This window comes from Macaca mulatta, chromosome 4 (assembly GCF_049350105.2).
Source record: "Macaca mulatta isolate MMU2019108-1 chromosome 4, T2T-MMU8v2.0, whole genome shotgun sequence".
Classification (NCBI taxonomy): Eukaryota; Metazoa; Chordata; class Mammalia; order Primates; family Cercopithecidae; genus Macaca; species Macaca mulatta.
In genome coordinates, this window is record NC_133409.1 from 145,240,107 (window position 1) to 145,253,591 (window position 13,485).

Consider the following 13,485-nt stretch of genomic DNA (forward strand, 5'->3'; position numbering starts at 1 on the left):
GAATCACTTGAACCCAGGAGGCGGAGGTCGCAGTGAGCCCAGATTGTGCCATTGCACTCCAGCCTGGGCAATAGAGTGAGACTCCATCTAAAAAAAAAAAAAAATCCAAAAGATTCTAACAGCCCCTGCATCATGAGGCTGCTAGGAGGATCTGGTGGTCCCCCATGGGGACACCCAGTCAATGGGCTCCATGACGAACTACTGGCCCTGCTCATTTGCCATTATCTCTGGATGAAGTAGATGGGGACACACATAAGCCAGCCGCTGAGCTGACACTGGAGACCTTTCCTACTGAAAACGTGGTCTGTGCTCCTACAGTATCAGCGTACACTGCCCAGGACAAGTCTCATTTCACTTAATTCCCACAATCCTGCAGGTGGGGTCAGTTGTCTGTCCATCTTAACTGGGAGCTGGTTAGAAATGCAGGATCTCAGGCCCCCCACCACCTAGACCTCCTGACTCAGAACCTGCATTTTCACAAGATGCCCAGAGCATTCTCACATACATGAAAGTTTTCGAAGCAGTGGTATAAACAGTAGGGAAAGCAGAGAAAGGCCCAGCTGGCTCATGCAGTGCCCCAAAGGGAGGGCCAGGCCTGTGGGAAGCTGGGAAGGACGGCGCAGGAGGGCTAGGAGCCCAGAGGGGAGAGCTCTAGCCCCACACTCTTCCATCTCCACATTTGTCCAGGCCCTGCAGGGGTTCGGTTCTCTGATTGAGAACCTGGTTGGCCCCTCCTATTACTCCCTGTACTCAGTCCCACCTTTGAGGTGGAGCCTCTTACCTTCATCCCGGCCACGTCGATGCGGGTCCTCACCTGGAACTGGGCACCCACCTGGATCACCCTGGGCACGCAGTAGAGCAGCATGTTGTTGAACTGCAGGAGACACAGGTGTGAGTGGCCCGTGGCAGGGGCAGGGAGGACGGCTAGGTAGGGTCTCTCTGAGGGTGGGCTGAGCACCACTGGACCCCCTCCCCTTTGACCACACTCTGGCCAGCTCACAGGACGTCACAGGTGATGATGCGGGTGATGAGGAAGGGGCTGTCAAGCTCCCAGTTCCCCTAGGATGGTTACTGGAGGGTCACCCTACAAGGGACCCTAGCAGACCTTCAGAAACCTACAAGGCCTTTCTCAACAGGGGCTCAGGCTGGTAGGGGTTTACAAGAGGTTTTAGCTCCATTCCCCAGACCTCCAGGCAGGACCACCTTTCCAGATCTCAGGAGATCCCCCCAGCTTCTTCCATGCAAACCCAGGGCAGTTCTTCCTAGTAGCTAACCTTACTCCCTCCTGCTGTACACTCTCTAGAGCACAGATTAATACCACAGGCTTTGGAGCCAGACCAGGTTCAAACTCTGACTCTGTTGCTTCCTAGGACATGTCTGGGAAACCTGTAGGTTGGAAATCTCTGAGGCTTGGAGGCAGCAGGTGACCTGTCCAAAGTCATCTGGGTGCCAAAGCAAAAAAGGACAGAGAAGCGGTGTCTTCCCTGTCCCCCTGCAGTGCCAGGTAGAGGCCAGGCAGCATGACTCAGGCCAGAGTGGCTCCACTTCCCTCCCTGGTGTGGAGAGGAGCTCCCAGCACCCTCCTACCAAGAAAAGGTAGCGCTCCATGGGATCGTTGCGGCGGAAGGAGATCTTGAAGACCGGGCCCTCACGGAGCAGGGTGTTAGAAGGGTCTACTATGTCGTCCTCGAGGCCCAGGCGCTGGTACACCTCCCACAGGTCCTGCAGCCGCTCCTGGGGGGTTGGGGTGCATCCTCAGTCAAGTCTGGGCAGGGCTCACCTGCTTCTGGAAGGCTTGCCTTGTGGGGACGGGGATTGGGGTGTGAGAGCAAGGGCAGCAGTGGGATAGGTGTCATGGGTGGGACCAGGCTGAGACTTGCAGGGAGGGGGACAGGGCTCCAGGGGAGGGCGGGCTGCTCACCATCTCAGTGATGGCTGCATTGGAGTGCTGGGCAGCTGAGAAGATCATGTCCAGGGCTTCTGAAAGGGGCATGGCCAGAGTTTATTCCCTGAAAATCGGGGCTGGTGGCTGGGGCAGGAGGTCCTTGAAGTTCCACAAAGGGCCCTCAGGACCTGCCATGACAGCCCCCAGGAGCAGCCCTGCCTGTGCAGCCCAGCCATGGGGTGTCTGAATGGTGGCAGCCCCCCAGGACTGAGAGACTAGAAGCCACTGAACGTTAGTCATTAGGTGTTTGGCTTTGGTGACTCTCACTGCTCCCCAAAACAAGCCAGACCTAGAGGGTATAATGGAAGGAATATGGGCTTTGGCATCATATAGGCATGGGTTCAAATTCCAGTTCTGCTACTTTCTGGCTGTGTGACCTTGAGCAAGTCACTAAACCTCTCTGGGTCTTAGTGTCCTCATCTGTGAAAAATGGCTAATGCTATGGATAATGTGTATGAAGTGCCAGCACTTGATGTTGATGACTGATGGTTGTCGTAACTATTTTAGCAGGAGCTCAATAAGTATATGGGAATGACTTAGGCCTCCCCAGCCCTCTGGAACCCCTGGGGGTGTCCTCACTCTGAGCATCGGCCCGGTCTGGGGCCTGGGCTGGCAGCTTCTGGACGTACTCCTTGAGCAGCAGCTCGTAGCGTGGAATTCTCTGCACTGGTTCCAGCATGTGGTGCTGCAGGGTCAGGCTGCCCGAAGCCTCACCGCTCTTGGGGAGGGATGTGGGGAACAACAGGGAGAGGGTGAGAGAAGGGAGGTGGGTCAGGCTGCCCCTGAGGGCCAGACAAGTGGGCAGGGACCTGTGGAAGCACCTGAGCCTGGGAGAGGCCCTAAATCACTCAAGGCAACCTGAGCCACTGCACGCTGGGAGTGGCAATGCTGACTCCAGCCCTCCTGCAGCCTCACCTGGATGCGAGTGAGAACCTCCTGGAAGAGTGGAGACTTCTCGGTCCAGGTGGCCAGCAGCTCAGCCGCTCGCTCAAAGTTCTTGACATACTCACCGTACATCTTCAGGAAGGGGGCCAGCTTCTGTATCACGTCGCCGATGCGGGGGTTGGCTGTCCTGCAGGAGGGGCACAGGGATTGCCCTCAGGCTAGAGACCTCCTCTCGACTCTAGGTAGGGCCAGGCGAGGCCAGGTTCCCTGAATCCCCCAAAGCAAGCTTTTCATGGCAATTCTGGGTGTGGGCGGGGCACAGGGGTGTCATCCTCACAAGCATGTGCCCCTCTACTCCTTAGACTATAAGCCTCCTGAGGCCAAAGGCTGTTCTGGTCCCAGGTTGGCCTCATCCACAAGGCCCAGCACAGTGTTGGGCCCACAGCAGGTGTTCAGTAATTGCTCAATGCTTCCTTATGTAACAATAACAAGGGCCACCTGCCAAGCACTACCCAGAACATGCTGCATATCTCATTCCATGTAATTCTCAAAACCCTGCAGGTGGGGACGGCCACTAGCCCATCTTAGAAGTGAGGAAGTGGAGGCTCAGAGGCGCAAGAACTTCTCCAGGATTGGCCGGCCACAGTGGCTTACACCTGTACTCCCAGCACTCTGGGAGACCTGAGGCAGGCAGATAGCTTGAGCCCAGGAGTTCAAGACCAGCCTGGGCAGCGTGGTGAAATCTCATTCCTTGCCCCCGACGCTAAAAAAAAAATATATATATATATATAATATATGTATTAAAAATAATATATATATAAAATATACAAAAAACATAAAATAAAATAAAATATATAAATGTAAAATGTTTTTATAAAACATTTATTTTATAAAAATAAATATAAAAAAATATAAAAATATATTGAAATATATAAAATATAAATATATATCAAAATATCAAAATATATAAATATATAATACATAAAAAATAAATATATAAAAATGTATTATATACAAATATATACATATAAAATATATAATATATAAATACATTAAATATATAAAAATATATAAATATGTATATATGTAAACATGTGTATTTAATATATAAATATATAAATATGTATATATTTACATATACATGTGTAAATATAAATAAGTAAATATGTATATTTATATGTTTATATATAAGTATATATAAATACGCATATATAAAAAGATATATAATATATTATATATTAAGTATATATTATATTATATATTTATACATATAAATATATTATATATAACATATAATATACTATATGTATATAATATACTATATGTTATATATAATATAAATATATAATATATATTTATACATATTATAGATGTATATATAAAATATATATTATATATTAAATATATTTATATGTATAAATATATAAATATGTATTATATATTAAATATATTTATACATATAAATATATAAATATGTATTATATATTAAATATATTTATACGTATAAATATATAAATATGTATTATATATTAAATATATTTATACATATAAATATATAAATATGTATTTTATATTAAATATATTTATACATATAAATATATATTTTATACAACATTATATAATATATTTATATATTAAATATATTGTATGTAGTATATAATGTATATATTTATTTACTTATATATAAATAAGTAGATATACATATTTATATATACATGTTTATATATTTATATATATAATGCATTTATATAATGTATATTATATATAATATATATTTTATATATAATATATTATATATAATGTATTATATATAATACATGTATTATATATATATTATACACACACACACACACACACACACACACACACAGAGAACTTTTCCAGGATCATCCCATGGCAGGACTTGCTAGAGCAGAGCAGCAAGGAGCCATGGCCTGGGAGTGAGGCTTCCTGAGCCTGATTCCTGAGATGCACAAATCATGCTAGCTGTGTTCCCGGGCAAGTCACTTAACCTCTTTGTACCCTAATTTTCTCATTGAAAAAAATTGGAATGATGACAGGCGATCTTATAGGGTTTTTCTTTTCTTTTCTCTTTTCATGTCTTTTTCTTTTCTTTTTTTGTTTTTTAAAGACAGGTCTCATTCTGTCTCACAGGCTGGAGTACAGTGACGCGATTTTGGCTCACTGCAACCTCTGCCTCCTGGGTTCAAGTGATTCTCCTGCCTCAGCCTCCCCAGCAGCTAGGATTACAGGCACATGCCAAAGTGCCCGGCTAATTTTTTTGTATTTTTAGTAGAGACAGGGTTTCACCATGTTGACCAGACTAGTCTCGAACTCCTGACCTCAAGTGATCCACTCACCTCGGCCACCCAAAGTGCTGGGATTACAGGCGTGAGCCACCACGCCCGGCCTTTTCTTTTCTTTCTTTTCTTTTTCTTTTTCTTTTTTTTTTTTTTTTTTAAGACGGAGTCTTGCTCTGTCGCCCAGCCTGGAGTGCAGTGGCCGGTTCTCAGCTCACTGCAAGCTCTGCCTCCCGGGTTCACGCCATTCTCCTGCCTCAGCCTCCCGAGTAGCTGGGACTACAGGCACCCGCCACCTTGCCCGGCTAGTTTTTTGTATTTTTAGTAGAGACTGGGTTTCACCGTGTTAGCCAGGATGGTCTCGATCTCCTGACCTCGTGATCTGCCCGTCTCGGCCTCCCAAAGTGCTGGGATTACAGGCCTGAGCCACCGTGCCCGGCCTTCTTTTTTTTTTTTGAAACGGAGTCTCGCTCTGTCGCCCAGGCTGGAGTGCAGTGGTGCGATCTCGACTCACTGCAAGCTCCGCCTCCTGGGTTCACGCCATTCTCCTGCCTCAGCCTCCTGAGGAGCTGGGACTACAGGCGCCCGCCACCTCGCCCAGCTAGTTTTTTTTGTATTTTTTTTTTTTTAGTAGAGACGGGGGGGTTTCACCATGTTAGCCAGGATGGTCTCGATCTCCTGACCTCGTGATCCACCCGCCTCAGTCTCCCGAGCTGGGATTACAGGCTTGAGCCACCGCGCCCGGCCTTCTTTCTTTTCTTTTCTTTTCTTTTTTTTTTGAGTCAGGGTCTCTCTTTGTCACCCAGACTGGAGTGCAGTGGGACGATCATGGCTCACTGCAGCCTCGACTTTCTGGGCTCTAGCAATCCTCCAACCTCAGCCTCCTGAGCAGCTGGGACTACAGGTGTCTGCTACCACGCCTGGTTAAGTTTTGTATTTTTGGTAGAGATGGGGTTTTACCATGTTGCCCAGACTGGTCTCAAACTCTTGAGCCCAAGTGATCCACCCTCCTTGGCCTCCCAAAGTGTTGGGATTACAGGCGTGAGCCACTAAACCCGGCTATTCTTTTCTTAAAAAAAAAGAAAAAAAAGAGTTTATTATAAATGTTTTAAGCAATCAATATATCACTAGGTTTAACCATTACTAACATTCTTCTTTGCCAAAGATCTTAAAGGACATCCTAGACTCCGTGGCAAACTATATAATGCAAGTAACTTCACTGCTAAATGCTTTAGTAGCCGTCTCTGAAAACAAGACGGTTTCTTGCACAACCATGATGCCATCATCACACAGCAGGCTGATATGAAGATTGAGTGAGTTAATAGGTGGAAAGCCCAAGGTCAGGCCTGTAGGAAGCCCTCAGTTAGCACTGGCTATTTTCACTGTTCCCAAAGTCACTTGGTCACTTGACTTGGCCAGGTCCTGATCCACCCCTTTCCCCAGGAAGCAGTCTGTACACATACAGCCTCTCAGGGCGCGTTCACCCAAGCCCCTCACTGTGCAGACAGACCAAGCCCCGCGGAGGAGACTGTCACGGCCACACAACAAGGGCCTGGCCCTAGGAGCTGAACCCAGTGCCCTGGGGGCTCTCCCCACCTCCACCTGGCCAGGGCTTGGTCTGAGACCTCAGGGGCTCCCAGAGGACCTCACCAGTCATCCAGGCGCCGCTGCAGCTCTGGGAGGAAGAACTGAGAATGGAACTGATAGATGGAGGAGATGTTGGAGAAGATGACCCTGACCACGTCCTCGGGGAAGGCCTTGCTCCTGCGGGCCGCCCTCAGCAGCTCCTGGAAAAACACCTGTAGCCGCCACCACTGGTCACTCACTGCAGTGACAGGGAGCCACCCACACACCAGCTTGGGGGAACTAGGGTCCCACCCAGCCTACTGCATGCTTCCACCTTCCTGATCTCCTGGCATCCTCACAGCAACCGCAGGAAGAGAAGGCAGGGGAGGCTGTGTTCTGGCCACTTTACAGAGGGGCAAGGCAAAGCCTAGAGATGCAGGGACTTGGCCAAAGACTGGAAGCTGATGAATGCCATAAACAGGCCCAACCTGGGTCTATGGAGGTCTTGGACTTCATCAGAATAGAGCTCCCTGAGACGATGAATAACCCTCTAGCCTTAGGGGTCCTTAAAAACTATGAAAGGTAAGGTCGTTGTGAAGTTGTGGGCATTGAGATGACAGATGAGGATACTGTGCAGGCCTGCAAGGGCCAGATGGTGTGTTCTCTGCTATACAGGGGCCAGCCTGGGCACCACGGGCAGAATAGGGAGTGCTGTTAACAAGACCTCCTGATTCTACCCCAACCCCAGTCGTTGAGGTTAAAGGGCTAAGGCTTCCTGGAAGCCTTAGCCAGGGGTCCTGACTCAGCTCTGGTGAGTGGGGTGGGAAGGCTGAGAAGGGGTCGGGTGAGGAGACCCAGGGCTGGGGCTCTGGAGGGGGGTGTCCTGGCCACTGGCCTGGTCTAGCAGGTGGAGGCGTGCCACGTAGGCCTGCTCTGTCTCCAGCAGCTCCTGGACGATCTTCTTCTCTGGCTCCTGCGGATGATTGGAGGGGAGAAAAGAAGAAAAAGGGGAAAGACAGCTTTGGTCTCCTCTGATGGGGACCTCAGTTCAGTCTCCAAAGTTGCTGCAGTGAAGCACACCTCCCGGGATTCATGCCCTCCCGCAGCGCATCTGGGCCGGCCCTGGGATGGCTTTCACAGAGAATGCAGCTGAGTAAGGCTGTGCCAGTTCTCAGCCTTAGCCTTAAGAGGCCCGGAAGCTTCCACCTGTGCTGTCTTAGGAGCTGTGAACACTACATCAAGGGGTCTGGCACCTCTGATAGGGAGACCTCATGGACAGGCCACGTGGAGAGGAGAGGCCTGGAGAATATACGGAGAAAGAGCCCAGCCCTGCCAGCATCCCAGCTGAGCCCAGTCTTCTGGCTGTCCCTGCCCAGATGCCAGACTTGCGAGCTGAGCTGTCTTGGGCATTCGAGCCTCAGCCGCCCTCTGACTGCAGCTACTTGAGAGACCCTGTTAGGAACTAAACTGTGTCCCCCAACCAAATCCCTGTGTTGAAGCCCTAACCCCCAATGTAAGTGTATTTGGAGATGAGGCCTTGAATGAGGTAATTGAGGTTAAATGGGATGATAAGAGTAGGGAACTAAACTGGTAGGATTAATGTCAGAAGAGGAAGGCACACCAGGGATGACAAAGAAATGGCCATGTAAAGACACACTGAAAAAGTGGCAGTCTTCAAGCCAAGAACAGAGACCTGCCCAGAAATCAAACCTGCTAGCACCTTGAACTTGGCCTTCCAGCCTCTAGAACTGTGAGAAAATAAATGTCTGGTGTTGAAGTCTGGGGTATTTTGTTACGGCAGCCCAAGCAGAATCATACAGACCCCCAAGTGAGGCCAGTAGAGAAACCTCCCGGCAGCATCCCAGGCAACTCACAAAATGTGAGAAATAATAAACAGTTACACTCAGCCCCTACATTTTTTCTGTTTTTTTTGTTTTGTTTTGTTTTGTTTTTTTTTTTTTTTTTTTTTTGAGACAGAATCTTGCTCTGTCACCCAGGCTGGAGTGTAGTGGCATGATCTCAGCTCACTGCAACCTCCACCTCCTGGATTCAAGTGATTCTCCTGTCTCAGCCTCCTGAGTAGCTGGGATTACAGGTGCCCGCCATCATGCCCAACTAATTTTTGTATTTTTAGTAGAGACAGGGTTTCCCTGTATTGGCCAGGCTGGTCTTGAACTACTGACCTCAGGTGATCCACCCACCTCGGCCTTCCAAAGTGCTGGCATTACAGGCATGAGCTACTGTGCCCGGCCAGCTGCTACATTTTTGAGAGGTTTGTTCAGCAGTGATTGAAAACCAGGACACATCACTACAACCACCATCCCCATTTTACAAATGAGGAAACGGGCACAAAGAGACTCAAGTGACTTGACCCAGGACACACAGTTAGTAAGCAGAAGTGCTGGGATGTGACTCCAGGGAATTTGGGTGCACAGTATTTGCATGTCAACCCTTGAACTCTACAGATGAGAAAACTGCAAGCCACAGAAGAAATCAGACCGGGCTTTAGTCTAAGGGCAGGACAATTCACACTCAGACCTCTATTTCTAGGTTGAGATTGTTGTCTCCTCCAGTGGGTAAACTGAGGTCCCACCTGAGAAGAGTATCAGGTTCACAAGCTGGAGACTGTTCCAAGCTGTGTGGCCTTGAATAAGTTCCTTAAAACTGTCTGTGTTTCAACTTCCTTGTCCAAAAACCTCCTACACGAGGGACTCGCGAAGTGATCCAGCACAGTCCGTAGCAGGCAGTCAGTGAATCAAAGACCATTAAGCATGGGGAAATCTAGCTCCCAGCTGACCTCTGGTCACACAAGATCCCCACCTGGGGAACAGCTGGCTCTGGCTAGGGAAGAATGTGTGGAGGAGAGGTCAGGGAGAGCTCCCCACCACAGCACCCCACACCTCTACCTCAGCCCTCAGGCACCTGCATCCCCGATCCTGAGAGGGTCACAGGCTGGCAAGATTTCCTCCAGGCTCCACTGGACAGCTTGTTCTTCAGGGAGCTCAGGTACCTCCCGCTGACTGTCCTGGGCTCAGACCCCATGGCCTCCCCAACATTCAGCTTCTCCCACGGTCCTGGGGACCTGGGAGGCCTGCACTCAGGGTGGTGATGCGCGTCCTCTAGCCTGTGGCCTCTGGGTGCTGCTTCTGGAGTCCTGAGGAGAAGAGACAGACCTGAGGGTTTCCTCCCTGGAGAACAGGGAAAACATGAGCAAGTCCCTGGTGTGGATGTGGTTGCCTGGTGCAAATCTCCAGTGCAGGGAACCCTGGGTGCCTGGCTTTCTTTGGAAACATGCTAAGTAAGACTTTCACTTCTCTCCCAACACATTCTTGGGAGGAACTCAGTGTTCAAAATGAGTCAGGGTGGACTGTATTTTATTTTCTGGGGAACTACATACTTCCTTGTTTAAAATGAAACCACAGTGTCCAGGAATCCTTTCTGTATATAGGGGTTTTTAAGCGGTACCCCCTGGATCATCCTCACTTTTGGACCTCACCTCTGTTTTCAGTTTCCACATCGGTAACCTATACATCAAGGGAAGGTGGGAGCCACAGAACAATCTAAAGTGAGAGAAGGCCTGCAAAAGCTGGGGCTTTTCAATGGGATCAACACTCTCCACATGTACAGAAGCAGGAAGACCCAGCCCAGCAGCAGATTCTCTGTTCTCCCAGGGATGGGCCTTCATAGGGCACCTTTATTGCCCTGTGTACTGGGTTCTGCAAGCCAGTCAAATTCTTTAGGTAACAGAGCCCACCCTTGCTGAATATACCCAGCGTTGCCCTCAGTGTGGAAAGGCTCATGATGACAGCACAGGGCGGGCATCCTTATGAGAAAGACAGGCCAGGAAATGGAAGGCCAAACAAATGCGAAATCTCCAAAACTCCACGAGAAAGGTTTTCATTACCCATGTTTTGCAGTCAAGGAAACTGAGGTCTTGACAGGATAAGTAACATGCGGCTCGGAAGTGGCAGAGGTGGGATTCAAATCAGGCAACTGCTTCCTGAGCCTTCACCCTAACCTGCCCCTCCCCATTTGAGTAAAGGAGAAACAGGTCCGCAGAGTCAAAGTAACTTGCCCCAACTGACACATTTGGGTTTGTGGCAGTGAGAGCATTGGGACCTAGTGCTGTGTGGCTACTCCAAGGCTCTACCACCCCTCCCTGGCACCCCAGTCCCTGGTTCCTCAGCCTATGGGTCTGCAGCTCATGGGCGTTGCTGGTTCTCAGGCTTTCTGTTCTACATGTGGTTTCAGGTTCTGCATTTCTGTTCTAGTGCCCCTGGCCAGCTTCTGTTTCCTCTTAGACCCCTCAGTTTCAGATCAGCTGAGGTGCTGGAGACCTCATAAAGAAGCCCAGGCCAAGGCAGTTGGCATGGGTCCCCTCACTCAGTAAGGAGTGGCTCTCACCCTCTGGGACCTAACTCCCGTCTAAGGGCTGCCTGCTCCTGCAGGGGTGTCGCCTGGGCAGAGCAGAGCATGCTGAGGGGCTCCACCCAAGTGTGCCTAGTCCACATCAAGCATGTTGAGTGAGGTGGTGCCATCCACTCACACCCAAGGGGGTGGTGGGCAAGGTGGCTCCCAAGAGCTGTCCTTGGTGCTGAACAGGACGAGCTTGGCAAAGACCCCGGGAAAAGCAGGGGAGAATCACCCACCTCAGGAAGTTGAAGACTTCTAGGTCTACATCTATGCCACCTCCACCCTGAAGCCTACAGGAAACATTGCCTGCTATGAGTGCCCTCAGTACAGCATCCGGGTCATTCCTAGGACATCTATTGTCTTGCATCGATTGACCTTGCATCATGGTTATTGGATGAGTTCAGCATCCAAATATACAGAAACGCTTCTTCATCCTCTACAGTTCCTGTAGGATGCTGTCCTGTGCCTCCCATGTCCCTCCTTCAGGAGTGAGGGCTCCCCACACCATCCCCACCAGCTGCTGGTAGTACTGGGGGCTGACGGGTAATTTATTGGCTGAGTCCCTCTCTGGTAATCACTCTCTGGAAGAAAGAGCTGCCTCACCCAGAGTCTCTTGTCCAGTTCACATGGAGATACAAATATGCAGCCCTCTGCCTCAGTTGGAACAACCAAGAGGCGTCCCAGCTCCAGAGCTCCCTGGGACAGGCTGAGGCCTCTGTGGCAGGTGCACTGCAGTTCAGAATCTCCCCCTGCCCAGCCCTGCTTCCCTCACACCCACAGCTGTTGTTCCCAAAGCTCTCCCTGATAAACCACCTGTGGCAAACCTCCGTCTGAGTCTATATCCAGAAAACCCTACCTGGGATAGCCCCTAACACAGTCCTGAGCTTAAGAAATGCCTGCAGAATGGATCGATGCCGCGTATAACATAAAACACACACACACACACGCGCACACACACAAACACACATGCTCCCAGGGCTACCAATGACTCCACACATTTGGCCCAGCCTTTTCCCTCCAGACAGACAGCCCAGCATTGCCCCAGATACTTAACTTAAAGCACTTGGCATCCTCACCTCTCTGTGTCTCCATTTCCTCATCTACAAGATGGGAACAGACATAGAATCTACCCCTGTTAGGCTCAATGATTAAATTAAATGAGTAGGGACATGAGCCTAGAGTAGGGAGTACCCTATCAGTAGGCTGCCCATACATTCTGGTTTGCCTCATATGGTCCCAGCTTTGCCTGTAATGCCTCCCCTGCAACCACCACATTTTATTGGCATTTACTTTCAGTTTCAATTGTGTGCTGAGTGACAAATTATATGGCTATCCTAATCATAGGGAGTGAATGCTTGGTGAATAGCCACTTTTTCTGCGAGGTGCTGGCAGGCATTGGGTGAGGTCCTGTGCCCACACACAGGCTTTGATCTGCCCGTGCTTGCTCGTAACCACGCCTGTCTGGACTCTCCCAACACATACTGGCACTCTCACACCTGCCTGGCTCCTGGTGTCCCACCAACACTCTCCCATGCTCCAAGGAATCTGTGACCGAGGAACGTGGGGCTGCCCCAGCAGGAGGAGGGTCCAGGGCACGGCCCAGGGAGAGAGCTGCCAGAAAGGTTGGAGGGTGGCTGCCAGCCCACCATGGTGACCCTCCCAGCCCAGCCGCCCATACCTGCTATTCTCAAACACAGTGACCAGGTTGGACACAGACGCCAGCTTCTCCTCACTTGCCTCCTTCATCCTGCCGGTTTCCGGGGTGGATCTCAGCTACCCTTGAAGCAGAGAGAGAGGCCTCCAGCTAGCACATGCAGCCACCTTGGCCTGGGACAGATAGGCTAAATCACCTGTGAATCTGTTCTCATCTTTCTTGAGGCTCAGCAGGTCTGCTCTTGGCTTCAGAGTGAAGAAAGAGGAAGTGGTCCCAGAGCCACAGCCCTGCAGGGGAAAGGCCAGCGCTCCTGCAGTGGGAGGAGCCTACTCGGGCCCCACCTCTCCCTCATGGGGGCTGACCTTTCACGCCTGTAGACCCCAGTTCCAGAAGCCACCTAAGAGGTGGCAACAGGGCCCAGAGGTAGTTTCTGGAGCCCAGTCTGGGCTGGTGCAGTGGCTCGCACCTGTAATTCCAGTGCTTTGGAAGGCCGAAGCAGGAGAATTGCTTGAGCCTAGGAGTTCAAGACCAACCTGGGCAACATAGTGAGACACCGTCTCTAAAAAAAAAAAAAAAAGTCCACCTGGAGCCAGACCCTTGGCTGGTTTCTTGGCCTAGTGGTTCCAGCCAACCACACTTTCTCCCTCGGGGGTCCAGTGGCTTTTACTTGATCTCTTTCTCAACACCTTTTCTGCATCTGCGTCTTTTTTATTCTTTAGAGA

At 49.8% G+C, this 13,485-nt stretch overlaps 1 protein-coding gene across 7 annotated transcripts in view; it reads right to left on the minus strand.

Annotated features, from left to right (window-relative positions):
- Positions 1-13,017, minus strand: part of FGD2 (FYVE, RhoGEF and PH domain containing 2) — a 33,164-nt gene extending 20,147 nt beyond the window's left edge. For 4 of the 7 annotated variants that reach the window (XM_077999090.1, XM_077999088.1, XM_077999087.1 and 1 more), the window contains exons 1-9: positions 12,788-13,017; positions 9,619-9,850; positions 7,592-7,669; positions 6,781-6,929; positions 2,861-3,017; positions 2,525-2,663; positions 1,922-1,980; positions 1,588-1,734; positions 782-874 (exon numbers count right to left, since the gene is read on the minus strand). In XM_077999090.1, coding sequence (XP_077855216.1) covers positions 782-874; positions 1,588-1,734; positions 1,922-1,980; positions 2,525-2,663; positions 2,861-3,017; positions 6,781-6,929; positions 7,592-7,669; positions 9,619-9,850; positions 12,788-12,855 — 1,122 coding nt within the window. In that variant the 5' untranslated portion in view covers positions 12,856-13,017. 7 annotated transcript variants of the gene reach the window in all.
- Between the last annotated feature and the right edge of the window lie 468 nt (positions 13,018-13,485).